Genomic DNA, 23,431 nt, shown 5'->3' with positions numbered 1-23,431 from the left:
CTTTGTAAGGCAATCTGAGTCTAGGAGTATTAATACCACCAGCGGCACGTGGCCCAGTGTCCTCAGGCACCGTGCATGGAATCCTACCATGGGCTTGATATTGTCCTCATGGCCAGGATGTTAGGCTTTTTGCTACAAAGGAACTACAAAATCACCGTGGCGTACAATTATAAGTGTGCAGGTTTCTTGTTCCCATGTCTGCTGGTCAGCTGAGGTCCATCTGTGCTGGGCTGGGCTCCAGGCTGGCTTGGGTTCCTGGGCTTCCTCCTTCTCCTCAAATAAGTGGCTGCCCAGCAAGGAGAAAATAGCAGAGTGGCTCTCAGGCAGGGGTGGTTTTGTGCCCCAAGGATCATTGAACAATACGTGGAGACCTTTTGGGGTTGTCACCCAGGAGGAGGGGGTTGCTACTGGCATTTAGTGGGTAGAAGCCAAGGATGCTGCTAGCTATCCCATGGTGCTCACGACGGTTCCCGCAATGAAGAATTTTTCCAGTCCTGAATGTCAAGAGTGCTGGGGTAGAGAAACCCTGCCATAGTGGACAGTAGTGGATGAGCAATGAAAGTCAAGCAGATGTGACATGAGCCAACCCATGTGAACACATCTGAAGCCACCCACATGTCACATCTGCCTGAATTCCATTGACCCAAAGCAAATGCCATGGCCAAGTCCAAAGTCACCGGAGTCAGGCTATCCTGTCTACTCTTCCAGCTTTCCTCCAGGCACTTCAAGATGCCTGGCAACAACATGCATCTTGAATTATCTTGAATAACCTTGAATTATCTGCAGCCAGCCAAGAGCTGCAGATAATCCTGCTGGCCACAGCAATGCCCCTGTTCATGAATGAGGCAGCAGAGGGCCAGAAAGACACAGGAATTGTCTCAGGGTCACCTGACTAGCAGACACAGGGCTGATGCTGGAACCCAAGCTCTTTTCTGCCTCTTTCTACATTGCCTACGCTCCTTCTGTTTGGATTTGGGTCACTGGAGTTCAGCCACAGGAAAGATTACTGAAGGTGGCTACAGTGAGCCTCAGTTTCTCCTTGGGTACTGTGGGTGATGAGGGACCTGTCCATCCTGGAGAGTATCAGAGAGATCGAAGAGAGAGCCGTGTACTGTAACACAGTGTCTAAAACATACTGAGTATTTCGTGAGCCTGAGCTGCTGAGGCGGCCCCTGTTGAGACTGACAAGGCGACAAGGTGACGGGGGTTCATTTCCAGTGAGGAAGCTCTTCCTCTGCCTCCTTGGGTGTAAGTTGTCTGGGAAAATTCATCTACCACCCCCCACCCAGCACCTTTTTCTTTTTTAAGTTTCCCATCCAATCACTCGATTTCTTGTATCTTTTCAGTGAACTTTACCGTTTGGAGGCTGTCTGACCTTGAACTGTTGATTAAAAGTCATTTCTACTGTGAAAGCTTGCTTCTCTATTTTTCATCTTCTGAAAGCAGAATGCGAGGGATTCACATGGAGTGTAGACAATCAGGACGTTTTGAGGTTTGATTTGAATGAAAGATCCCAAGTGAAACCCTCTAATTCTATCCATTTAGCGCAAGTTGCCGCTTTCATTCTGTGGTTCCACCTTGACCCCTAGAACAATCTGAAAGGATTGTAGCACCATGACTCCTGCTTTAGAGGCAGTGCTCGTGCTCAGTGACTCTGCTGCATAGGGCACCCTCCCCACACGGTGTTGTGGAAGTGAAAGGAGGGGTTTGCTTGGCGAACTCTAGCATTGTCCTCCAGAACCCTAGCAATATCCATCAGGAACAAATGACCCGGCATTGGTACTCTTGGCTACAAGCATTTTCTCTCTTGGTGGTCAGACAATGCTGCCACCACCGTCATTAAATCACTGCTTGGGACCTCCTGGGCATGTTTGGTACAACCCAAATGCCTGTTCCAGATTCTATGCCATGCAACAAAAAATTGGAAATGGGCAAGATCTTGTCTCTGCATCTGAAAGGCTCACAGAACTAAAAAAGAAAAAAAAAACAAAAACAAAAATCATTGTTCAGTCATCACTCATTAAGGTATAGATGAAACTATATGAAGGCAGAATAATAGATAGACTGCAGAGAGAGTGGGTGGTTCCCAGGCCCCGTTTGAAGGATGGATAAGAGTTCTCCAAGCAGATAATGCCCCTTTCTTGCCTCTCGTTGTCTCTCACTTGACAACAGTTGAGAGGGATATGTTTTATTTGGGTGCACTTGCTTACCTAATAATATGATAACTGCTATTCTCTTTTTAAGACCTTTGCATGTTTGGGTGTCAAGGACTCTCTTTGACCTTCCCTCTGTTTGCCTTGGTTCCCCAGTGTTCACAGCCTGACAAGGGTAGCATTCCAGTCTTATGGTTTGCAAAGTAGACACCTAGAAATCACCAAAGCCATCCCTGGAAAGTAGACACAGCTACTTCCGGTGAGCTCGTTGCCCTTACCCTAGCATGAGCGTCTCCTTATGTTCCTGGGTGCTTGAAAAATAGAATGAATGGGAATAGTAAATCATTTCTTCACAATTTACTTCTTGGCGAGAGAAATGGAAAATATTGAAATCATCAATATTTTTCATTAAGAACAAGAAGAATAAGATTTAAATTACTAAACAAAACTAGTGATAAAGGCATGAGGCGGGTTTCATAAAACATCATGTCATATCTGCAAAGCTGTGACAGAAATAGCAGGAAAGAAATATGCCAGGCAGGAGAGAAGACAGGTGGAGAGGAATGAATTGCATATGGATTTAGGAATGCAAGTACAAGAAAAGCTTGAATAGGCTCTAAATTAATAATCAGGTCAAGGTTAAAATTTAGGGGATAAGTGAATAGATCACTGTTTCCAGTTCTTTGGAACCGTCATTCAAAACCAGCTCACCCCAAACCTTCAAAAACTCTGAAGTAAAGGCAGTGACTAACCACACCCATCCACAGCAGAGGACCAGGCACTGAACTCTGGTGCATTCTTGAGTGACTCAACTGCACATGGCCCAGCTGGTCGTGCTTGGATTGGACTACATATTTTTTTTTAAATTTTATTTGTTTATTTGACAGACAGAGATCACAAGTAGGCAGAGAGGCAGGCAGAGAGAGAGGAGGAAGCAGGCTCCCTGCTGAGCAGAGAGCCCGATGCGGGGCTCGATCCCAGAACCCGGGGATCATGACCCGAGCCGAAGGCAGAGGCTTTAACCCACTGAGCCACCCAGGTGCCCCTGGACTACATATTTTTCTAAGAATCAGTCCATGGGGCACCTGGGTGGCTCAGTCGTTTAGGTGTCTGCCTTTAGCTCAGGTTATGAACCCAGGGTGCTGGGATCAAGCCCGGCATCGGGCTTCCCTACTTAGTGGCAAGTCAGCTTCTCCCTCTCCCTCCGTGACCTCTCTCGCTCTCACTCTCTCCAATAAATAAATAAAAATCTAAAAAAAAAAAAAAATCAGTCCAAGAAACAGGACTTTTTGTCCAAGTCCCATTTGGGGGGAAGTACAAACTGTTCTGAGGCCCAGATGTTGCTAGGGAGTGGTAAGCTGCATATAAGATAAAGCGATTATCTGATTTAGGAATAAAACAAATAGGTCACAACAAATGACAAAAATCAGATGATAATTTTAAAATGTTTATCACCTGTGAGAGTGTTTATTTCCCTACTCACCTCAATTAAACAAATAGTATTAAAAAATAAGCCCTACTATTTCTAGAAGAACTGACTTTTTTCCTGATAAAATATTCTGAAGACTTTTTTTGATGGTAATCAGTGCTGCAAATCAAAAAAAGAAATCCAGCTGTTTCGAGCTTCCCTTGTCATAGTTCCAGCTGCGGATTACAGAGGGGAGGCCAAGAGTGAGGACCTGGAACAGGACACATCCCTACCAGCCCGGCAATCAGGCCCCAGTTGGAGCCCATTAGGTCTCTGGCTTGGGACAGGAAAGCTGGAAGTCAGCTGACTTAGAAAAGCAAGGGTTGAGGAACGGTTGTAGAAGACATCTGAGAAGAAAAAACTGTCCCAGGGCCAGTATCTTCGTTTGAACTTGAAGTCTTTACCAAGTGCAAAGTTAGGAAGGATGCGCTAAAGGAAACAGAAGCCCTATGATGCCACCAGGTAATATTTTAACGAGAACTGAAGGTTAATGAAACATCTCACCGAGTCCGTCTACAAAGTACGTGGAATGCATGTAGAGGAAGGTTGGAATTATGGGGGCTTGTGGATGTCTCACCTTATGGTTTTTGAAAACTGCTTTGTATAGGGCTGGGGCGGAAGTTGTAAGAGCAGGTATCCATCCCCCATTGGAGCCCTTGTCCCTTATTAATATGCTAATTGAGGTCAGGTCGCCAGGAATTGCCTTTCTAAAGCTGACTTTCTCTTACACCCTTTGACAGAGTTGGCCAGAAGGCCCTTGGCAAGGTGTAATTTCACAGAATTAATTAGTAGCCCAGCAAACTGATCACTTTGCAAGCACGTCACACGTCATTCATTGGCCATGGAATTATTTAAATTGGCGTTGACTGCTAAGAGCTACGCATCTGTTTTTCTTGCAAAATACTAAGGTATTAGAGGACATGACAGGCATCATCTGGAAGCCAGAGCATAGAGTAAGTGAAATGTGAAAGGAAGTGAAGACTGGTCGGGAACCCACCGGTCACAAGGGCAAAAGCCAAATTACCCATGATTTAGGATATTACTGCAAATGAGTGCAGGCAAGGGAAAATCACAAGGCGAGCATGGAAAGAAAAGGAAATTCTCACTCAGCCTTAGTTCTGGGGAGAAAATAAGGGGTCTTGGTGGCCCAGGGCAGCTACAAGACCATTAAAATGAGAATAACAGCCATTTTAGCAGATGGCCATGTGGGAAGACAGCCACTAAGCTGTTAAACCTTCAAACTTTCTTTTCTTGGTCTTTCTTTATTCTTCCCCCTTTTCTTTTTCTTTTTCTTTTTTTTTTTTTTTCATTCTGGAAAAGCTAGAATCTTATTCACTCCTGCTTTAAAATGTTGGCAAATGAGTTCTAAAACCTTCTAAGAACTACCTGCATTGACTGTGTCAAGGGTAGATTCAGCCTCTGGGTGACCAGGTGCAGGGGTCTCTAGGTCAGCTGTGCAGGGCAGCTGGGGCAGGAAGCTCAAGATGGCTTGCGGTGGACTGAAAACTCAATTAGTGAAAAAATAACTTGCCTCAGGGAAATACGGGGCCATTCCAGGTCAGCCCAGAGTGCTGGGATCATTGAGGGGCTCAGAAGTACCCGAGAAGCGCAACCAGGGGCTCCAGGTATACACACGTTATGTCTGCCGAGGAGATGAGAGCTGAGATTGGAGTCGTTGACATTTGAGGCCCAGAGTCTCCCTGGAGTGGACCTTGAGTGGTCTGGAAGCAGCACCGGCCACCCTCCATGGAGATGGACATTAGAGGGAGGCAGACAGCGGGCACCTCGCGAGGAGGCCTTTGCTTCATAGTCAGGGAGCAGCCAGAACATAAAAATGGATCCTTAGCTTCAGGGGACAGAGCTCATGTCTTACTTCTCAAGAAAAAGCAGCCCAGATGCCCCGTGGTACATTTGTCGTCCGATGACTGTCCATTTGTTCATCGACTGATGAATGACATTCTTGTGTTTGGCCACCGAATACTGCGCTCCCAGTTACATGCTGGGCTTGGAGGAGACAGCAATGAATCATAAACCAGTCCTGACACTCAGTAGTTGGGAGGACGGGGATCCCAGTGGCCTCCACCTGTAAACGGTGCCCCAGAGGCTGCCCCCGGGGGTCTCTGCAGTGAGCTGCGGCCACCCAGAGCAGGAGTTCACTGTGCGAGAGTCCCAAACCCGCCGGACAGTTCAACATCTAGGTTCTCTTTTCCTAATTATTTGTTCTTAAAAGCTTCATCCAGGTCCTTATAATGTCAGGTCCTTATAATGACGGTCCTTATAATGTCAGGACCGTCCCTAAGTTGTCAGTACCTACAGGTTGTAATTAATCACTGATATTCATGACAATGACTCCTAGGCCCTCAGGGGCTTAGAAGCACTTTCTGAATTTTCAGAGGATGATACTTTGTTTAATTTCATTGGAATGGAGTGTTTACCCTAGAGTTTTAATTCTCCGAAACCTGGCCTACGCACAGAATGTACTGCCCTGAGCTGGAAATGACTTTCGTATCCGTTTGTCTGACTTGTCCCCATGAAGGAGGCTGGTCAGGAGTTACTGTGGAGGTTTTTTCCCTGAGAGACAAGGGTGATGGTTAGCTGAGCATCTCAGTCTAGCTGCAGTTGTGACACTTCGGGATTAAAAATCACCAGATCGCCTGCTCTCAACTGCTGGTCCCAGAGCGCAGAATTAAGGGGAACACATCGTTCTTCTAGTGCTCCAAGTAAACATGAGATTTCCTCACCATTATGCCATAAAGGAAATCACCCCCATGGTGCAAGACGCACCCTTCCTCCTGGACTCCTTCGGTAGACTCTCAACTAAGCTGTCCAGCGTCCTCTTGTTCCTTTTCAGTCCGTCCTCCACGTGTCTTCCAGAATGATCTTTTTCAAATCATATCGGAGTTACTCCTTCGTACCATCCCCTGACTCCTAACCCATTAGAAATGTCATCTTGGGTTACATTATTGAGCTCTACATCACATGCCATATGCTAAGAGTTTATCTACATCCCTGCTGCCTTGACAGTAATTTCATTTGACCTAGCGGCCTGCGGGGGCCTTCAGCAGACACCAGCCACCAGCCTGGGTGGCACCTGCAGGGTCCCATACAAATGTCACTTCCTGCTGTGACTTCCCAAAAGCCCTGGTGATCAGTAGTTCCCCTTCCTCCCAGAACCTTCCCCTGGCACACCTCTTATGTAAGACCCCTGTTGAGTTTCTGAAACTCTGTTCTTCTGGTTTGAAGTGACCAACCTGGCCTTAGCCCAGGATCCCCAGAGCACTACACTCACGGACCTAATAGAGACGTTTGCCCCAGGTCCTACCACGCTCTCCGCATGTGCCTGCTCCAAGACTGATGGGTAACAAGCTTCTCTTCTGGTTTCTCTTGTGGCCTGTGTTGAACCGAGGCTCACCACCCAGCACCCTGTGCTCACTTAACACGTTGTAATTAACAAAGTCAGAACGCCGCACAATTCCCTCAACGTGAATTCAGTAGTTCGAATCGAACTGTAATTCGATGGTTTTTAGTGTCTTCACAGACTTGTACAACCATCACCACAGTCAGTTTTGGGACATTTTCATCTCCTCCTCCCCCCAGCTGTCACCATTGTCGTCCTCTTCAACACTAGGCAACCGCCAGTCTACTTCACGTCTCTGTGGATTTGCCCATGTTGAACGTTTCGTACACATGGCGTTGTGTACTAGGCGGACTTCCATGTCTGGCTTTTTCCACGGAGCCTGTTTTCCAGGCTCGTCCGGTTGTCGCAGGCGTCGGGGCTTCCTTCCTCTCTACGGGTGAATGATATCCCACTGTGGGATGAGCCCACCCTGTGCTCGTCCATTCACTGGTGACAGGCATTCCGGCTGTTTCCATCTTTGGGCGCCTGTGGATGATGTTGTGGTGGGTCTTCATGGGAGTGTTTGTGGACCCATGTTCCATTTCTCCTGGGTGTATGATTAGGACTGGGATTGTTGGGTCATGTGGTAACTCTACCCTTAAGTCTCTGAGGAACTTCCAAACTGTTTTCCAAAGTGGCTCCATGAGAAGTTTCCAGTGGTACTACATTTGCCCTTAGAAAAGAAGCCAAAATGCTCACCCTTGTCTACAGCCCGCCTGACCTGGCGCTACCACCTCTTCAACCCTGACCCCGGTCACCCTGTCCCCCTCCCCGTCTCTCATTCTCTCACTCCCTCTGGCTTTTGTGTCATTCTCTTTCCGTCTTCTCCCCCTGTCAACTTCCATCAGAGAGGCCCTCTCTGGACGGGCCCCACCCACAGTCTAAATGGAATCTCCTTATTATGTCCTTCCTTGCATATTCATTATTTATAGGATGCGTGTTTAATCCCACTAAATGGTGGCTATGGATGAGCTTTAAAAATCCTCAGACCATATTTCATAACTATTGTAAATCGAGGATCCTGTGCAGAAGTCGAAGTATGATGGGGCATAAAGTGTACTTGTTAAATGAATGAATAAGCATGAGAGAGAGAGAGAGCTTCGCTAATAAGACTTCACGGTGTCAAGATGGGTCTGTAATCTGCATCATAATGTTCATCTCTCCCTGGGTACTTTCTGGATCCCTCCTTTTGCACTGAATGTTCTAAAAGAGGCCTCAAAAACCTTTTCCTTTAAGGGGCCAGATGACCAATCCTTTCAGCCTTGTGAGCCCAGGCAGACCGTTTTGCATCTACCCAACCTTGCAGCTCTAGTGAGAAAGCGGCCTCAGACCGCCGGGAAATGAACGAGCGTGGCCATCCTCCAACATTTCATTTGCAAAAACAGACAGCAGGCTAGATTTGAGCTGGAATTACGGATATTTGGTGATATTTGACCTTACCAAATTTGCAGCTTCATGCGGTCCATCCTAACGAAACTCATCAGAGAAGGGCAACATCAGACGAATTATAGTTCATTCGCATGCGCCCTTTACACGGTGCTAGCACGCTTCCTGCGCCATGTGCTGCACCGGCTGACTGGTGGCGAGGTCCGTACTCCCCATTTCCCTCCCGTGGGCCCAGAAACATGCGGAAGGGGACGTCATGCTCAAAGTGACGAGTGACATTGGCATTTTCATCCTGAGCTGGCCAGGATACTTGAGGAAGTTGGTGGCACAGAATCAGGGGGTCTGGATGGTCCAGAATTAAGCCAAATGTGAGCCGGTTGTAACGTGGACTGTCTGTACTTTGAAGCACAGGACCTGAACACCAAACTCGGGGCATCTTGTCAGAGGAGAAAAGATGGAGCGATCTGGATGGAAATCCAGAATCTTCTAAACAGTTCGCGTCTGATGGTGACAGAGTCATGTCTGGCTCTTTGGGGGCATTTTTGTGCGCAAGTAAAAAATCAGGGAAGAGGCTGACCTAGGATAATAAAAAATGGTAAAGAGGGATTTCGATGAGAAATATGAGCCAATTCTTGTGGCTCGCTTTGCCTCATTTATAAAGGCAGGGACAGATGGGACCCCTTTGGTGAGCTAGAATTTGTATTAAGTTCCACTTGCTTTATTTTCTTTCGTTTGAGTTTGCTGATTAGTAATATGTGTGTCAGAACAGAATCCTTTCCTATCAGTCATTGCCAAACAACGAATAATCCCATGTAAAATATGTTTGCACACTTTAGATATTTATAACAACTTCACTGAACTTGGATTCCTCCTCTGAAACAGGCAGAAAATGTTCTTGTTGAATCCTTAATGCATCGCCTCTTAGCTGGGCTCACCCTTGGGGAATTCTCAAATGACAGGTGTCACCGCTTTCTTGTCTATTGATCTATTCTCTAGGAAAAAAAGAAAGAGAGATTTCCCTATAAACTCAAAGCCCTTAACTCATCCATTGTTCATGGGTTCCACTGATTGAAAACCTGCTCTGTGAAAGGTGGTTTTCCTGCACTGTGGGAACCAGGTGGGCAAACCTCCCTGCCCTCACAAGCTGGCATTCTGCACGCCTTCCGTTTTCTGTGCCCTCCATGAGGGGTCCTTCTGGCAGATGTTCTAGAAGGAGCTGTATTATAGGCCTGTGACCACAAGGGCCATGGAAACATCGGGAGAGGGGCAGGCACGGATTGAGGGGTGACTGGGTTTGATCGAGGAGTCCAGGAAGGCCTCTGTTTTGAGGAAAGACAAAATGAGATGAGGAACAGGCCATGAAAACTCCTTGGAGAGCCTGTTGTAGGTGAGGGACCAGCATCTTCAGAGACCCTGGAACGGAAGTTAACATAGCGGGTGTAGGAGCACCGAGGAGCGTGTGTCTGCGCTGGGAGGATTCCAGGATTACGACGGAGGAGGTGGCCGATGACAGTGCAAGGTCCAGGTCAGGCCTGTGTGGGCCACAGTGAGGATTTAAGGTACAAGGAGGTTGGGGTGATTGGGGAGCAGAAGAGAGAAAAGCCCCATTTGCCTTTTGAAAGGTAACTAGGGAGCCATGTGGTGAACAGGGGGTGTGTGTTAGCGTAGGAGCAGAGAGTGTAATTCGGAGATGCTCACAGGACCACTGGTGGAGGGGGCTTAGGCCCATGTGACCAGTAGCCGGTGACAGGTGGCGGGACAAGGTCTAGCTGACAGGACCAGCTGAAGGACCAGATGGGGCCAAGAGGACTGGGCATCAGCTCGTGGACCTCAGGCTTCTTCCCCCTCAGCTCTCCCACCCTTCCCCTAGGAGCTAATTTTGATTCCTGTCTTGCCAAGACACTGAATGCTCAAGGGGGCAATGTGGAAGCCGCAGGGGATGCCTCCGCCGCGTCCCGGCACTGACGGAAGCCAGCCGGTCCTGGACACCTGCCTTGCTCCTGGCCATCGTCGTCTTCAGCACAGCAAGCAAGTTTGGCAAACCCATGCCCTGCGGGTCCACCTGCCCAAAGCTGAGAGAGCCTCTGTTGGGTCTTAGCACCTTGTTTGGTGATGAAATGAGGAAGCAGGCTGTGCAGAAGGGGTTTCCCAAAGCGCAGTCATTAGGACTTTTGCATCACACTGACTTGGGGTGACCTAACGCAGAGATCTGGCGGCTCAGCCCCCACAAAGTCCCTGGGGTCCGGCCTCGGGACTCTGCATTACTCTGGTTTCCAGGTGATTCCCAGGCTAATTAAATTTTTTTTACTGTGATAAAAAAAAATAAGCACATCATGAAAACACCTTAACCATGTCTAAGTGTACCGCTCAGTAATGTTAATGACGTTCACCTTGTTGGGAAACAGATCTCCAGAACTGTTTCTCCTTGCACAGCTGAAGCTCTATACCTATTAAATAGCAACTCCCTTCTCCACCACCCCCCACCCCTGGGAGCCACCACTGTCCTGTGTCTATGAACTTGACGATACTTCATCTAAGAGGACTCATACAGTGTCTGTCATTTCGTGACTGGTTTCTTTCACTGGACAGAACGTCTTCATGATCCAGGCCATGGCATGGGTGGCATGTGGTGGAATTCCCTTTCTCTGGAAGGCTAGATGACACTCCATCGTGTGTATATATGGGGCACACTCTACTTACCCGTTCACCCACCGATGGGCACTTGGGTGGCTTGTACCTCTCGGCTGTCGTGACTAATGCCGCAGGGAACGTGGGCGAGCGACGTCTCTTCCAGACTCGGCTCTCGATTCCTTTGTATGTATTCCCGGAAGTGAAATGCACATTGAAAGTGTCCACACATTGTTGTTCCACACGAGCGACACCTTAGAAACGGACCTGTTCTGTGTCTTGTTGGTGGGGATGCGTGTGAGCGTAGAACGAAGTACACAGACACATGTGCCCGTGCACACACCCACACCCAGGGACAGACAGAACCGAGGGGGGCTCCGATCCAGGACTGGCTCAATGCCGACCTTGGGCCGGTGACACTGTGCTATAGTGGGTCGATGTTACCGTCGGGGGCACTGGGTGAAGCAGGGAGGGTAACTCTCTGCGTTATTTCTTACACCTTCATGTGAATAAAAATTATTTTAAAATTTAAAAATGCAATTTAAGAAAGAAAGCCCAGCCCTCACTGCTGTTAAGGTGAGAGAGGGGAGCCCCTGTGTGGAAGGGGAGGCCGGTAAAGGCCTAGCTGCAGGGGCGTGGAGTTCCACGCATTGTTCCAAAGGAGAAATGGCCCCAAGAAGTGACACTGACCCACGTGTTACATAGACCAAGGGACATGGAGACCCAGAGCCCCGAGAGCAGGACCGATGAGACGGGGTGGGGAGAGCCAGGAAGATGATGAGGTCATCCCAGAGCTGAGTCCCCGCAGTGTGGGCCTGGCGGATCACATTGCTCCTGGGGAACATGGTGGGAGCGAGGCGAGAAGGAGAGACATGGGTGGGGCCCATGACCTTGGCCAAAGCCACTCCTCCCATGGAGCTCCCGACAGAGGACTGGGCGCTAGGAGGCTGAGGTGTCTTTTTGAGTCTAAATGAGCCTCAGCTGCCTACAAGCAGCTTTTGGCATCTATCAAACACTCTCCTTACCTGCCCGAGACCGTGAACCCTAATCAGGAACTTAACGTTCATGGGATTTCTTTTTTTCTTCACAAAATTACAAAATAAGGGTAACTGGCCGCTTCTAGTTCTTAGCGCTTGGTATGTGCCAGGTGTTTGGTTTTCGAAGTGCTTCTTACCTCGCGTCCACCCTGTGAGATCGGTCCCTCTCTCCCATTTTAAAGATGAAGACCGTAAATCCGGTCCAGGCTTGGGGCCTTGGCTCTTTCCTGGTTCTGAGAATCGGTCAGCAAGATTAAAAGTAAAGTTTCAGAGAAACAGCAGACAGTGATGACAGTCACGGCTCAGAAGACACAGTGGGCAAGCCCTGGGTCTCCATCACAGAGCTCAGTCAGGTGCGCTAAGACTTTTTTTTTTATCCCAAGCTCAGAGACCGGGAGCAGGGGAGAAGCCAGACTCAGGACAGCCAGCCACTCTGTGTCCCACTGGGATCCTGATGATCACGACCATTCTTAACGTCCACGTGCTTCTCATTAATCATCACGAGAGGCACCGGATGTCCTGAAGTTGAACGCGCTCCCCTAGCCCCCATTTGTGATAAGCTGTAGCCAATCTGTGGTCAGTTTTAACATAAACTTCACAGGTGCTTTTTAACTCTGAAATTAACACAGGCCCATTATAGAAAGTCTAGAAAGGTGTAGAGAAACAAAGTAAAAAAAAAAAAAATCACCTGCAAAAATATCACTGTTAATATTTCAGTACGATCTGAATCATGCAATGTCTATTTTTCAAAAAGTACATTATACAGTAATACTCATTTGCAATCAAATATTTACTGTATACCATGAGCACCATACCATAATCTATTTTTTCATTCCCCGAAGTGTTTCTTCAAGGTTGCCTTCTACTTCAGGTAGACAGCATAATTTATTGCATCAAGATCCTGTTAGAACATCATGTTGTTGGCAATGTTCCCAGTTTTTATTAAGCAGTATCACAATGAGTATACATGTTCCTGAACAACCCCCTACCCCACCTTTTCCCTCCCCACCGCCAGCCCCACCCTCAGCCCCCCAGGAGTGAGCAGGGACACAGAGATAGCCCCCTGGCTAAATTTCTACAAGCAAAATCACATGTTTCCAAGACTTGTGATGCATATTGACAAACTGCATTTCAGAAAGATGTTTTTGTTGTTAATCATGCACGAGAATTTGTTTCCTTACCAGTTTGCCAAACACGGATTATTAGGTTTTCCTAATTATTTCAGCAGTGCTGTAAGCACCAAGTTACCTCACTTAATTTTATAATATGGTTGTTGCTCTTTTGTTTTCTTGTTTTGTTAATTATTGTTGTTTTTTTTTCTTGTTGATTTTTAACCAGCTCTTTATATATTCAGGGTAGTAAACCTCTATTTGGTATGATGCAAACATTTTTCTAAGTTTTCTTATTTATTTTACTTATGATATTTAGTCATATGAAAAACTTGCACTTGAATATCTTAATCTCTCAATAATTCACATAACTTATACCTTTCATCCTGGTTTAGAAAGGCTTTCCCCACTCTATTACACAAATATTCAATGACTTTTTTTTGTTTTGTTTTGCTAATACTATAATCCACCTGACATTTATTAGGCTATACTTTAAATGTTTATTTATCAACCTTAATTTTTGGAGAATATCATGTTTTATAAAACACGTTTTAATACTTATTTAAGAAGATGACTTTAGCTTTATAAACATAGAAAAAAAGTATTGCATTCCATTCCCTTCCTTTGAATTTCGCTTTTGGAGAGGGAAAAGAGCAAGTAAAAATAAAATCTCCAGTAATTTACTGGAGCTTTGTTTTTAAAAGTATTATATTTCTCATCTTTGTACAAAAATCCCCTTAACCCTTGTGCTTATCCTTAATAGACCAGGCATAATTCCAATATCCATGATTTATATAAATTCTACTTGAACCAATTAAAATTTTCAGCCTATGCCCCTCTTGGGGTAAAGGATATTCACTGGGACTTTACCCAAGCTGCTTAAATAAAATTATTTTGAATATCTGCATAGATTTCTTCCACATAATTAAAATTACTTCAAAAGTTAAATAGAAAAATGCCCTCCAAGTCCAGCATGGTTGTGAGCATGCATACATAAGAAAAAAGTGTTTTCATTATGCTTGGTGGAAAACATACTTTAAAAGTAAAATTTCTGATCGACAAAGGGAATACTATAGTCTAAACAGAACAAGCTTTTCAGAGAACATTTGATAACAATATATCACAATCTTTAATTAATAATCTAACAAGAAAGAGACTCGTATCGCCCCTTTGATCATTTTTCCAGGGAGCTGTAAACACTGCATCCAGTCCATCGAGGGGGAGTCGGCACCAGGGCTGTAGAGGGAAAGGCGGGGAGATGCTACACAAGCTAAAAATATCTCTTCCCTGGGAACTCTCCCGGAGTTGGTCCATAATGAGATTCAACTTCGATAAATGAATAAAGCTGAGAAAAATAACTTGAAATGCAAGTAATTGGTGTCAAAGAGAAATCTGGATTACCATGATAGAAAAGCAATTTGAAGGGGGCTAACGACTGACAAGTCAGAATGGAATCAAGGGTACTGCATCCACGTTTGCAGAAGTCTCGAAAAAGGTCTGTTGGGATCTAATGAATGCCAAGGTCACCGAACCCTGAACTTGCCTAAGTGCCCACAACCGGGGAGCACACACTCACTTATTTTTTTATTCAAAGCAAAACAAATAAACAAACAAAAAAAATGAGAAGGACATTCTAAACACCATTTGCTACATTGCAGACTGACATGGGAAGTTGAAGTCTCTTAATAATGTAGATTACCGTGTAACCCTATTTGCCTAGAGGACAGGCTTGGCTTGCAACTGTGTGGGCGTACTTGTTAATAGCATCTGCTCTCATTCTAGAAAGTGTTCCAGTTTGAATGATAAATTATGTAAACACAGTATCAATTTCCTCTTGTTGCTACAGCAAGTTACCATGAATGTCTGACTCAAAACAACACAGATGTATTACCCTGTACTTCTACAGGTCAGAGTCCAATGTGGACCTTGCGGGGCTAAAAGCAATGTGCCAGCAGGCCTGCCTTCACCTCTGAAGTCTGTACAGCAAGACACTTGTCTTTTCTCGTGTCTAGGTGGTGGCCTGTCTTCAAAGCCAGTGATGGCTGCTCAAACCCCTTCTCACTTTGCCTTACTCAGACCTTCTCCTGTCCCATGCTCTTAAGGACCCTGGTGATCACATTGGGCCCACCCAAATAATCCAGGCTGATCTCACTATTTGAAGGTCCGCTGACTGGGAAACTTAATTCTTTGCCACGTAAGCTAATATATGCGTGAGTTCCGATGAGTAGGACGTGAAGACTTTTAGGAAGACCATTATTCTGCCAGCTATAGTCACTCTCTGGTAGCAGGGCCAAAGTTTGAAGGCAGGCTTTCTGATTCAATGTCAAGTGTAATTTCAGTGATCAATGAGGATGTCTTTGATGGAAAAGTCTGGTTCAATCTTTGTGAGATGTTGATCAGTGGGGAGAGCATGAGATTTGCAAATAGAAACTCAATAAAAATACTTATCTGTGGGTGCGCCTGAGTGGCTCAATGGGTTAAGCCTCTGCCTTCAGCTCAAGTCATGGTCTCAGGGTCCTGGGATCTAGTCCTGCATCGGGTTCTCTGCTCAGCGAGGAGCCTGCTTCCCCTCTCTCTCTGCCTGCCTCTCTGCCTACTTGTGATCTCTCTCTCTGTCAAATAAATAAATAAATAAAATCTTCAAAAAATTTTTTTTTAAATATTTAAAAAAAGAAAAAAAAACTTATCTGTGGGGCACCTGAGTGGTTCAGTCAGGTAAGTATCCAATTCTTGAATTCAGCTCAGGTCATGATCTCAGATGGTGAGCTCAAGCCCTCTGTCAGTCTCCACACTGGGCTCCTCACTAGGCTTGGAGTCTGCTTAAGATTCTCTCTCTCCATCTCCCTCTGTCCCTCCCCCATCTCCCTCTGTAAACAAAACAAAACAAAACAAAAACAAAAAAATCTATCAGTGCTTTCTTTATTCAAGGCACGTATTTATGTATAGAAGGAATACCTAGAAAACAGTGTTCCTGCCTTCGAGTTGTTTATGATCTCATTGGACTGGAGTACACTCTCCCCTGCAGAGTACATAAGTCTCTATCAGAGGAGCCTGTAACAAACAAACATGATACTGTATCAATTAAATATGTAAGAATTCAGATGCAGAATGTAAGGACAATTTAAGTTTCACATTAACCAACCAAGTCAGGATTCATTTTATCTTTTTCTTTCCTGTGACAACAAACATGATACCCATCGTGGAAAATTTGGTTTCTAAAAAATCTTCCAACATTCTCACGCTTGAGAGATCATCTATTATAAATAAACTCACGATAGTATCCTTACACAAAAATCTCTGTGGGCTTCTTAATTTCTGTAGAAACCTGGTGCCTACGTACCATGCCCTTGAGACGGGAACCTTAGCTCAAGTTCATGGGATACCTTCATGTCTCCACTCTTGGATAAAGTATATTTGCTTTAAACAGATTAGGGGTGATTTGTCTATGAGGTCCCCTTCCCCATTCTATTTGCCATGGTCATTTCAGAGCTACATTTATTAGTGGCAGGGTGAGATAGATAGATCGATAGTATTTTAATATGTATTTTCGTGTTTATTAGGAAAAATTTATAATAAGCTCATCATATGCCTAAACTCATAGATAATTTTGCCTTGGATGAGGCAACAATGAAACATAGCAATCAATGTAAAGCTATTTACTATTAAGTAAATAATCCATTAAAGAGAGTGAAATAAAAGTGCACGGGAAGTCCATGAAAAAGCATCTAGCAAACAAGGGCACAGTAGAAGAAAGCATGAATTTTAGAGTCAGAACTAAGTTTGGATCCAGCTGGATCACAAACTAGCTTTTGCTCCTAGACCAGTACTTCAATTTCTCTGGGTTTTGCTGCACTGTTTTTTTTTTTTTTCCTTCAGGTTGTTTTGAGCCAAATGAGACAATGCATAAAAAGCCTAGACATGTATTAGACACCAAATAAATGTTAGTTCCCTTCTTTAAAAGGCAAGTAATTAATTTAATATACTTAGGTATCATTTACCCACTGTGGTTCTTACTCAAAAATTAAGACAACACAAAGAGTCAACTGACTTATAGTCCGTTGAGTCGGGGTGGACTGTCAGCTCTTATGTGCCAGGGATGGAAAGCAAGGACAGATGGCCAAAGCTGAGGCCAAGCTTTGGACTCCAGTCTCTTAAAGAGGCACCTCCTCTGCATGCAGTCAGTGTGAAAGCAGCTTTATGCACTCCGTATCAAAGCAGGTGGCTGTCAGGTGCAGGCACGGGGTCTCAGCCTTGAGGATTTAATAACGGTCAAGAATATTCATGACACCTGTGCCTTCGTGGGACCTGTCAGAGAGGCAGACATTAATTGAATTATCCTACAAGTAAATAAGCTCTATTATGGAAAATGTTATAAAGGAAGGGCACCAGTACCATGGGAGTGTCATTCAGGGACGCCCTCGTTAGTCTGGAGTAAGGGGAAGATCTTCTTGGCCAGTGATGTTGGAGCTGAGATCTGAAGACCAAACAGGGGCTCACCCAGAACAGCCGGTAGGAAGTCCGTGCTTGCTAGGAGGATTATATGTGCTGGGAAAGAACGGGGTGAGCTGAGAAAAGATTGGTGTATTTGGATCAGAAGGAACAAAGGGGATCTCTTATGACATGAAATGAGTTTTAAGAAGTGGGCTGGAGCCAGATTATAAAAAGACTTGTCCAAATAAAGGAATTTGCTGTTTGCCCTAAAAGGGATAAGACACCATTGAGAGATGTCCATTATGGGGTGACATAAACTAATTATAAATTTTAAAAGATACCCTGGAAACCTGTACTGATCAGTGTTCTCCCAAGAAATAAACACACACACACACACACACACACACTGGGATTTAGTATAGGCAGTTGACACACACAGTTATGGAGGCTGAGAAGTCCCACGATCTGCCTTCTGCAGGCTGGAGACCCAGGATGGCTGGTTGTGACTTCACTCCACGTTCAAAGAAGTGAGACCCGGGAGAGTCCCTGGTGTAGATTCTGGTCTGGGTCTGAATGCCTGAGAAGCCAGAGCACCTAGGGAATCGTGCCATACGGTAGCTACGTGTGGCTAATGAGCTCTTGGATGTGGCTAGCACAATCCAAGAACTGGATATTTTATTTTATTTATCAGTATGAATTGAAATAGCCACATGTGGGGGCACCCGGGTGGCTCAGTGGGTTAAGCCTCTGCCTTCAGCTCAGGTCATGATCTCAGGGTCCTGGGATCGAGCCCCATATCAGGCTCTCTGCTTAGCGGGGAGCCTGCTTCCCCCTCTCTCTCTGCCTGCCTCTCTGCTTGTGATCTCTGTCTGTCAAATAAATAAATAAAAATCTTAAAAAAAAAAAAAAAAGAAATAGCCACATGTGACTTTTGGCTTCCATACTGGACAATGTAGTTGTAATATGTGAGCCTCTTCTATCCCTGCATGTCCCTGATCTCTATCTGAAGTTATTTTATTCATACATTTTACATTGCTTAATATATGTCTCTTCATGCTAGAATGTCTTATTGACTGCTGGATACATAACACTCATGGTAGGGACTGACAGGTAGTAATATCTCAATAAATGTTTTGTTAAACTGACTTTAAAATTAATAAATGCCCCTTAGGCGCACTTTGTTTTTCTTTTTTAAATATCTTATTTTTAAGTAATCTCTACACCCAACTTGGGGCTTGAACCTATAGCCCCAAGATCAAGGGTCACATGCTCTGCCAGTTAAGCCAGTCAGGTGCCCCATCAACACTTTGCTATTTTTTAAGTACTTTGCTTCTGATGATGTTGCCTTCCACGAAAACATGTGGGAGTCAAAATCGGGGTAGTATTGTAACAAACTGCTAAAAGCTTGTTTATTACCTAGTTGGTTTCATTACATCCAGCTCAATGTTTTGCATTCATCCTAATCAGTTACATCTCCTTAGTTTCTGTTTGTCTTTCCATTATGTTGAAATGGACCTGGAGTCTGCCCCTGTCTGTTCCAGCAGTTTGCGCATTCGGGAATCCTAGGGACTCTCTTCCTCTACCCTACTTGTGCTTCTGATACTGCCCAAAACTTGTACAGTGTGGAAGTGTTGGAGAAGGTCATCGAGAGGTCATGATCAAGGTCGTGACCCTCGCTGGACCTGGGAGGCAAACTCAGGCGATCGGCGAGGCTCCTCCCCCTCCCCTGTCCTTGGATATAAGCCCCGCCCAGCAGTCCCACAGTCGGGGGCATTGTTAAGGACGCAGGCTTGAGACCGCAGTGTGGTACTCGGGGCAAATGGATGGTATACTTGGCTGAGCCCTGCCAAGGCTTCTCTAAATTTGTAAGATTCTGGAGGGCAGGTGTGGGGACGCTCTCATCTTGCAGCGGCCTCAGACAAGCCTGGTGAGTAAGCTCCCTCGCGGGTTAACCCCGCCACCCCCACCCCTGCAGCGGTTTACCTCCTCCCACTCTCCCTGCCCTGCGTATGGACACCGGTCTGCAAACCCACGGGAAGCTCTGCAAACCCACGGGAAGCTTCGGTTGCAGATCCAAGATCGTTGTTATCTTTAGATGTCGGTTTTTTGGTTGAGTTAAAGTCAAGTCTTTCGCTATTTTGCAAGGACAAAAGGTCACACCGTCATTATGACACAAAATGGCCCCAAGGTTTTGTTTGCTTTCCTTTGTTTGGTAGAATTCTCAGAGCGTTTGAAAAAAAACAGCAGAAAAAGTACAGAATTCACTCTCTGCGAGCTCTCCTTTGCGCACAGATCTTAAAACGCTCTGCACATGGTTGCTGGTGAAGGGATGTTAAAGAGAAAAAAGGAAAAAGATACTCTTCTAGCCAAGCATACCTCGTTTCATTTTTGCTTACTGCCTTCAAATTCTGTGCACACGCACCCGTTCCACACGCGCGAGTCATGTGCTATTTTGTGCGTTTACGAGTAATAGTCTAAGTGGATCAACACGGTGGGATGACGATTTGATCTAACGGCTGTATTCTCCGACGCTGTAATAAACATTCGGTCAACCAGTCCCCCGTCCCTGGGCGTTTAGCGGAAGCCAGTAGTGACTCGTTATTCTAATAACGAAATAACAGTGAATGTTTCCATAGATCTCGTGCAACCTGACTCATGTAGACCCAGCAGTGGTATCCAAGTGGAACAAAGTGTATGAGTCCTTCGTAGCTTTTGTGGGATTTTCTGAGGCTCCTTTCCAAAAGAATGCTACCAGTTCGTGGTACCATCGGGTGGGGTGCGATCGTGCTGATTCCAACTGAAAGTGGTTCTCTGTCATTTTCCTAATCTGGGCTTATTTTGGCAACGGAACTGATCACAACAGTAGTGACCATGGGAGCAGCTAGTTTTCTGTAGATGAAGCATGGGAGAGCAAGAGAGTGAGTGCTTTAAGAACGTGGTTCAGAGTGGCTAAAGGTATAAACTCTGGAAACTGACTTCATGAGGTCAAATCCAGATTCTACCACTTAACCTCTAATCTGTGTCCATTCCGTCCTCGCAAATGACGCATGGGGTTGCCGAGTGAAGACCAAGTGAGTTTATACAGAGAGCGCCTTGTAAGCCCTGGATAATGTTGATTATTATTCCTCATACTGGGTGTTTTTTATTAACCTCATTTGGCAGGTGGGAAATCTGAGACCCAGGCGGAGGGCTCAAGGCCACTTAGCTCCTGAAAAGTGGGCTGGGATTCCAGCCACAGGGGACCATTCCCCAGGAGCGGCAGTATCAGGGACGACACAGGGACCAGAACTCACATCCGAGAAGTGTTACTGTTGCTGCCCAGTTAGACGAAGGTGGAATCAGGCATAAGAAAAGAGAGCATAAGGCCGCTGAGACTCGTGGGAAATGGCCTGACACAATCCCTTGTTGCCAAGATAAACAATAGAGCTGGGGTGTTTTGTTTTGTTTTGTTTTGTTTTGTTTTGTTTTATATTATTTTTCTCATCCTTGAGATCTGAAGGTAGCTCTGTATCCAAGTGTCCCACAGGATTGTGAAATCCCGTCTTGATTACACTGGCCTGGTGGCCAGTAATCCCAGGGTCGCACTCAGGATCCCGCAAATGGGGTCTTCCTTGCCTCGGGAGGGCTCTCTATAAATACTTACTGACCCAAATTTCTCCTAAACATCACCATAAACGCTTCCAGTTATTTCTTAATGCACTGTGTTCATAACTGCTTAGTCAATTATTTTTATTAGCATAACATTCCTTTTAAGCATAATGATGTTAGAAAAAAACAGAAACAATGTAAGCACATTTTCTCGGTTCTGGCTGATTGCGAGTGTTTTCTCTCTTTTTCTTTTCTGGACTTCCTTTGCAGATTTGATGAATTAATTGTGAATTTCCCAAGGGGGACCTAACATGAACTGAAATTTGTCGTTTATCCTATAATGTTTAGTTTATATTCTGGTTCCAGTGACTATCCATTGAGACCAAAGTTTGAATATTGCCAAGGGCTCATAAAATTGCTGATATAACCTACTTTCTCCAGAGAACCTGACTTCCATTTTCATAATGAATTAATGCCTTCTTTCTCCCCCAACTTCTTTGCTCCCACAGCTATTTGTGGAGACCACTGATGTCAACGGCAAAACCCTCGAGGGGCCAGTTCCTCTGGAAGTCATCGTGATTGACCAGAATGACAACAGACCCATCTTTCGGGAAGGCCCCTACATTGGCCATGTCATGGAAGGATCCCCGACAGGTATGTGAAATTGGCTTACATTAGCATAATGGCTTGGGAAGTGGCATCCTGTGATCTTTGGGGATTCCAGAAACTGTTTTGTTGCCGCTCCAACTTCTTGGTATGCCTCAGCACAGACCTGTTACCTCCCTGGGTGGAAGCCAGATCTGCAGATCTGCAACTCAGAACAGGACGGGGGTGTTGGAGGCTGTGGAAGGCTTTCACCTCATCTCTGAAAGCCACCTTTCAGGGACGGCCAACATTGAAGTTTCTAGTGAGTGGCTGGTGGTGGACATTGTATAAATACGGAGCTCACCCTTGTGAGGGCCCAGGGTTGAGGTTTGTGGTATGACGGGGCTTTGAAGAAAATTAAGGTCCTCACCCCCAAGCTCCTCGCTTCTTCCTTTCATCATTGTCTTTTAATAAGAACCATTTTGGGAAGAAAAAAAAAAGAAAAACAGATAGGACTTATTTTTTCCCTTTCCTTACACAAGGTGCATGGAGAAAACTTTTGTCTTCGGTCAAAGGGCCAAAGGCAGGACATTTTATTTCTCTCTGGAAACACAGGCCCTACTGTGATGTTACTACAGAGCTCCTCTTATCTTTTTTCCATACTTAACCTTTCCATCAGGGAAAGTTGTAGAATTTAGAGCTCCTTTTTTTGGGACCAGAGATATCAGTAAAAACATTCTGTGACCGGCAGCTGAAGTCACGGCTGAGTATGGTGCTTGGCCAAAAACAGAGCAAAGTCCAAAAGTCCCTATTATGAGCCTGGACTTTGATTTTAAGCTTTGAAATCCATTTGGGTGAGGAAGCATCCTAGGGAGAGCCTCACTGTCGCCAGGTCTAGATTGTGCCCAAACTAATAAGCCATTCAGCCGGTCGGACAGGAGATGGAAACCCCGAGCCCTGCTTTGACTGGTTCTGTTTTCCCCCTTTGCTGAATTGATGGGACGTATCAATCACATGTAGATCTATGAGGCTATGCAAGCGTTGTCATGGTAACCTGCCTAGATCACCCCATGAGTCATTGTTTGCAAGGTGCCTACACCTCCCTCCAGCTTCAAGGAGCTCGGTCCCCCTGTACTTCCTCAACTCCCCAGGGGTCGGGTGCAAGCTCCCCCTTCCCAGCTGTGAAGGCATTCTGTAAAAAGGGGTGGGGATTGCCTGTGGGTGCTGGGGGGCGTTTGGCGGGGAACCCAGCAGGTAGAAGAGTAGCAACCAGCCTGGAAAATGGGGAGTGGTAGGTAAAAGTGGGTCAGATCACTTTGGGCCAGACCTTTCCCGTGGCACCTGTCCCTCACCTCCCCGGAGACTGCTTTGGATAGAAGGAGGGCTTCTGGGGAGAGAGACCCTGGAATTGGGGTTTAAGGTTCACAGGTATGTTCTTCAACAAGCCAACGTGTGGGGCAAATCGGGAACTGTTGGGGAAAGCTATTAAAGAGGCTGGAGTTCGAGCAGAGCTGGAAAATGATTCCCAGTTTCCATCTGTGGTGGGTCCTGTGTCTGCACGTAACTGGAATTGGAGCCAGGCCAGGAAAGTGTTCTAAATGTAAATGATGATGCTGACGTCAGAGGCGGCTGGGAGCGTGTGCGTGTCT

General features: G+C 45.8%; 1 protein-coding gene across 2 annotated transcripts in view; it reads left to right on the top strand.

Annotated features, from left to right (window-relative positions):
* Positions 1-23,431, top strand: part of CDH13 (cadherin 13) — a 975,207-nt gene that overhangs the window by 593,297 nt on the left and 358,479 nt on the right. For both annotated transcript variants that reach the window (XM_032853867.1, XM_032853868.1), the window contains exon 6: positions 21,707-21,851. In XM_032853867.1, the coding sequence (XP_032709758.1) occupies positions 21,707-21,851 (145 nt within the window). The remainder of the gene's footprint in view (positions 1-21,706; positions 21,852-23,431) is intronic.

This window comes from Lontra canadensis, unplaced genomic scaffold (genome assembly GCF_010015895.1).
Source record: "Lontra canadensis isolate GAN:19392208 unplaced genomic scaffold, GSC_riverotter_1.0 scaffold8, whole genome shotgun sequence".
In the NCBI taxonomy this organism is placed as follows: domain Eukaryota; kingdom Metazoa; phylum Chordata; class Mammalia; order Carnivora; family Mustelidae; genus Lontra; species Lontra canadensis.
Note: the sequence above shows the minus strand (reverse complement) of the source record. Positions and strands in the feature narration are given on the sequence as shown.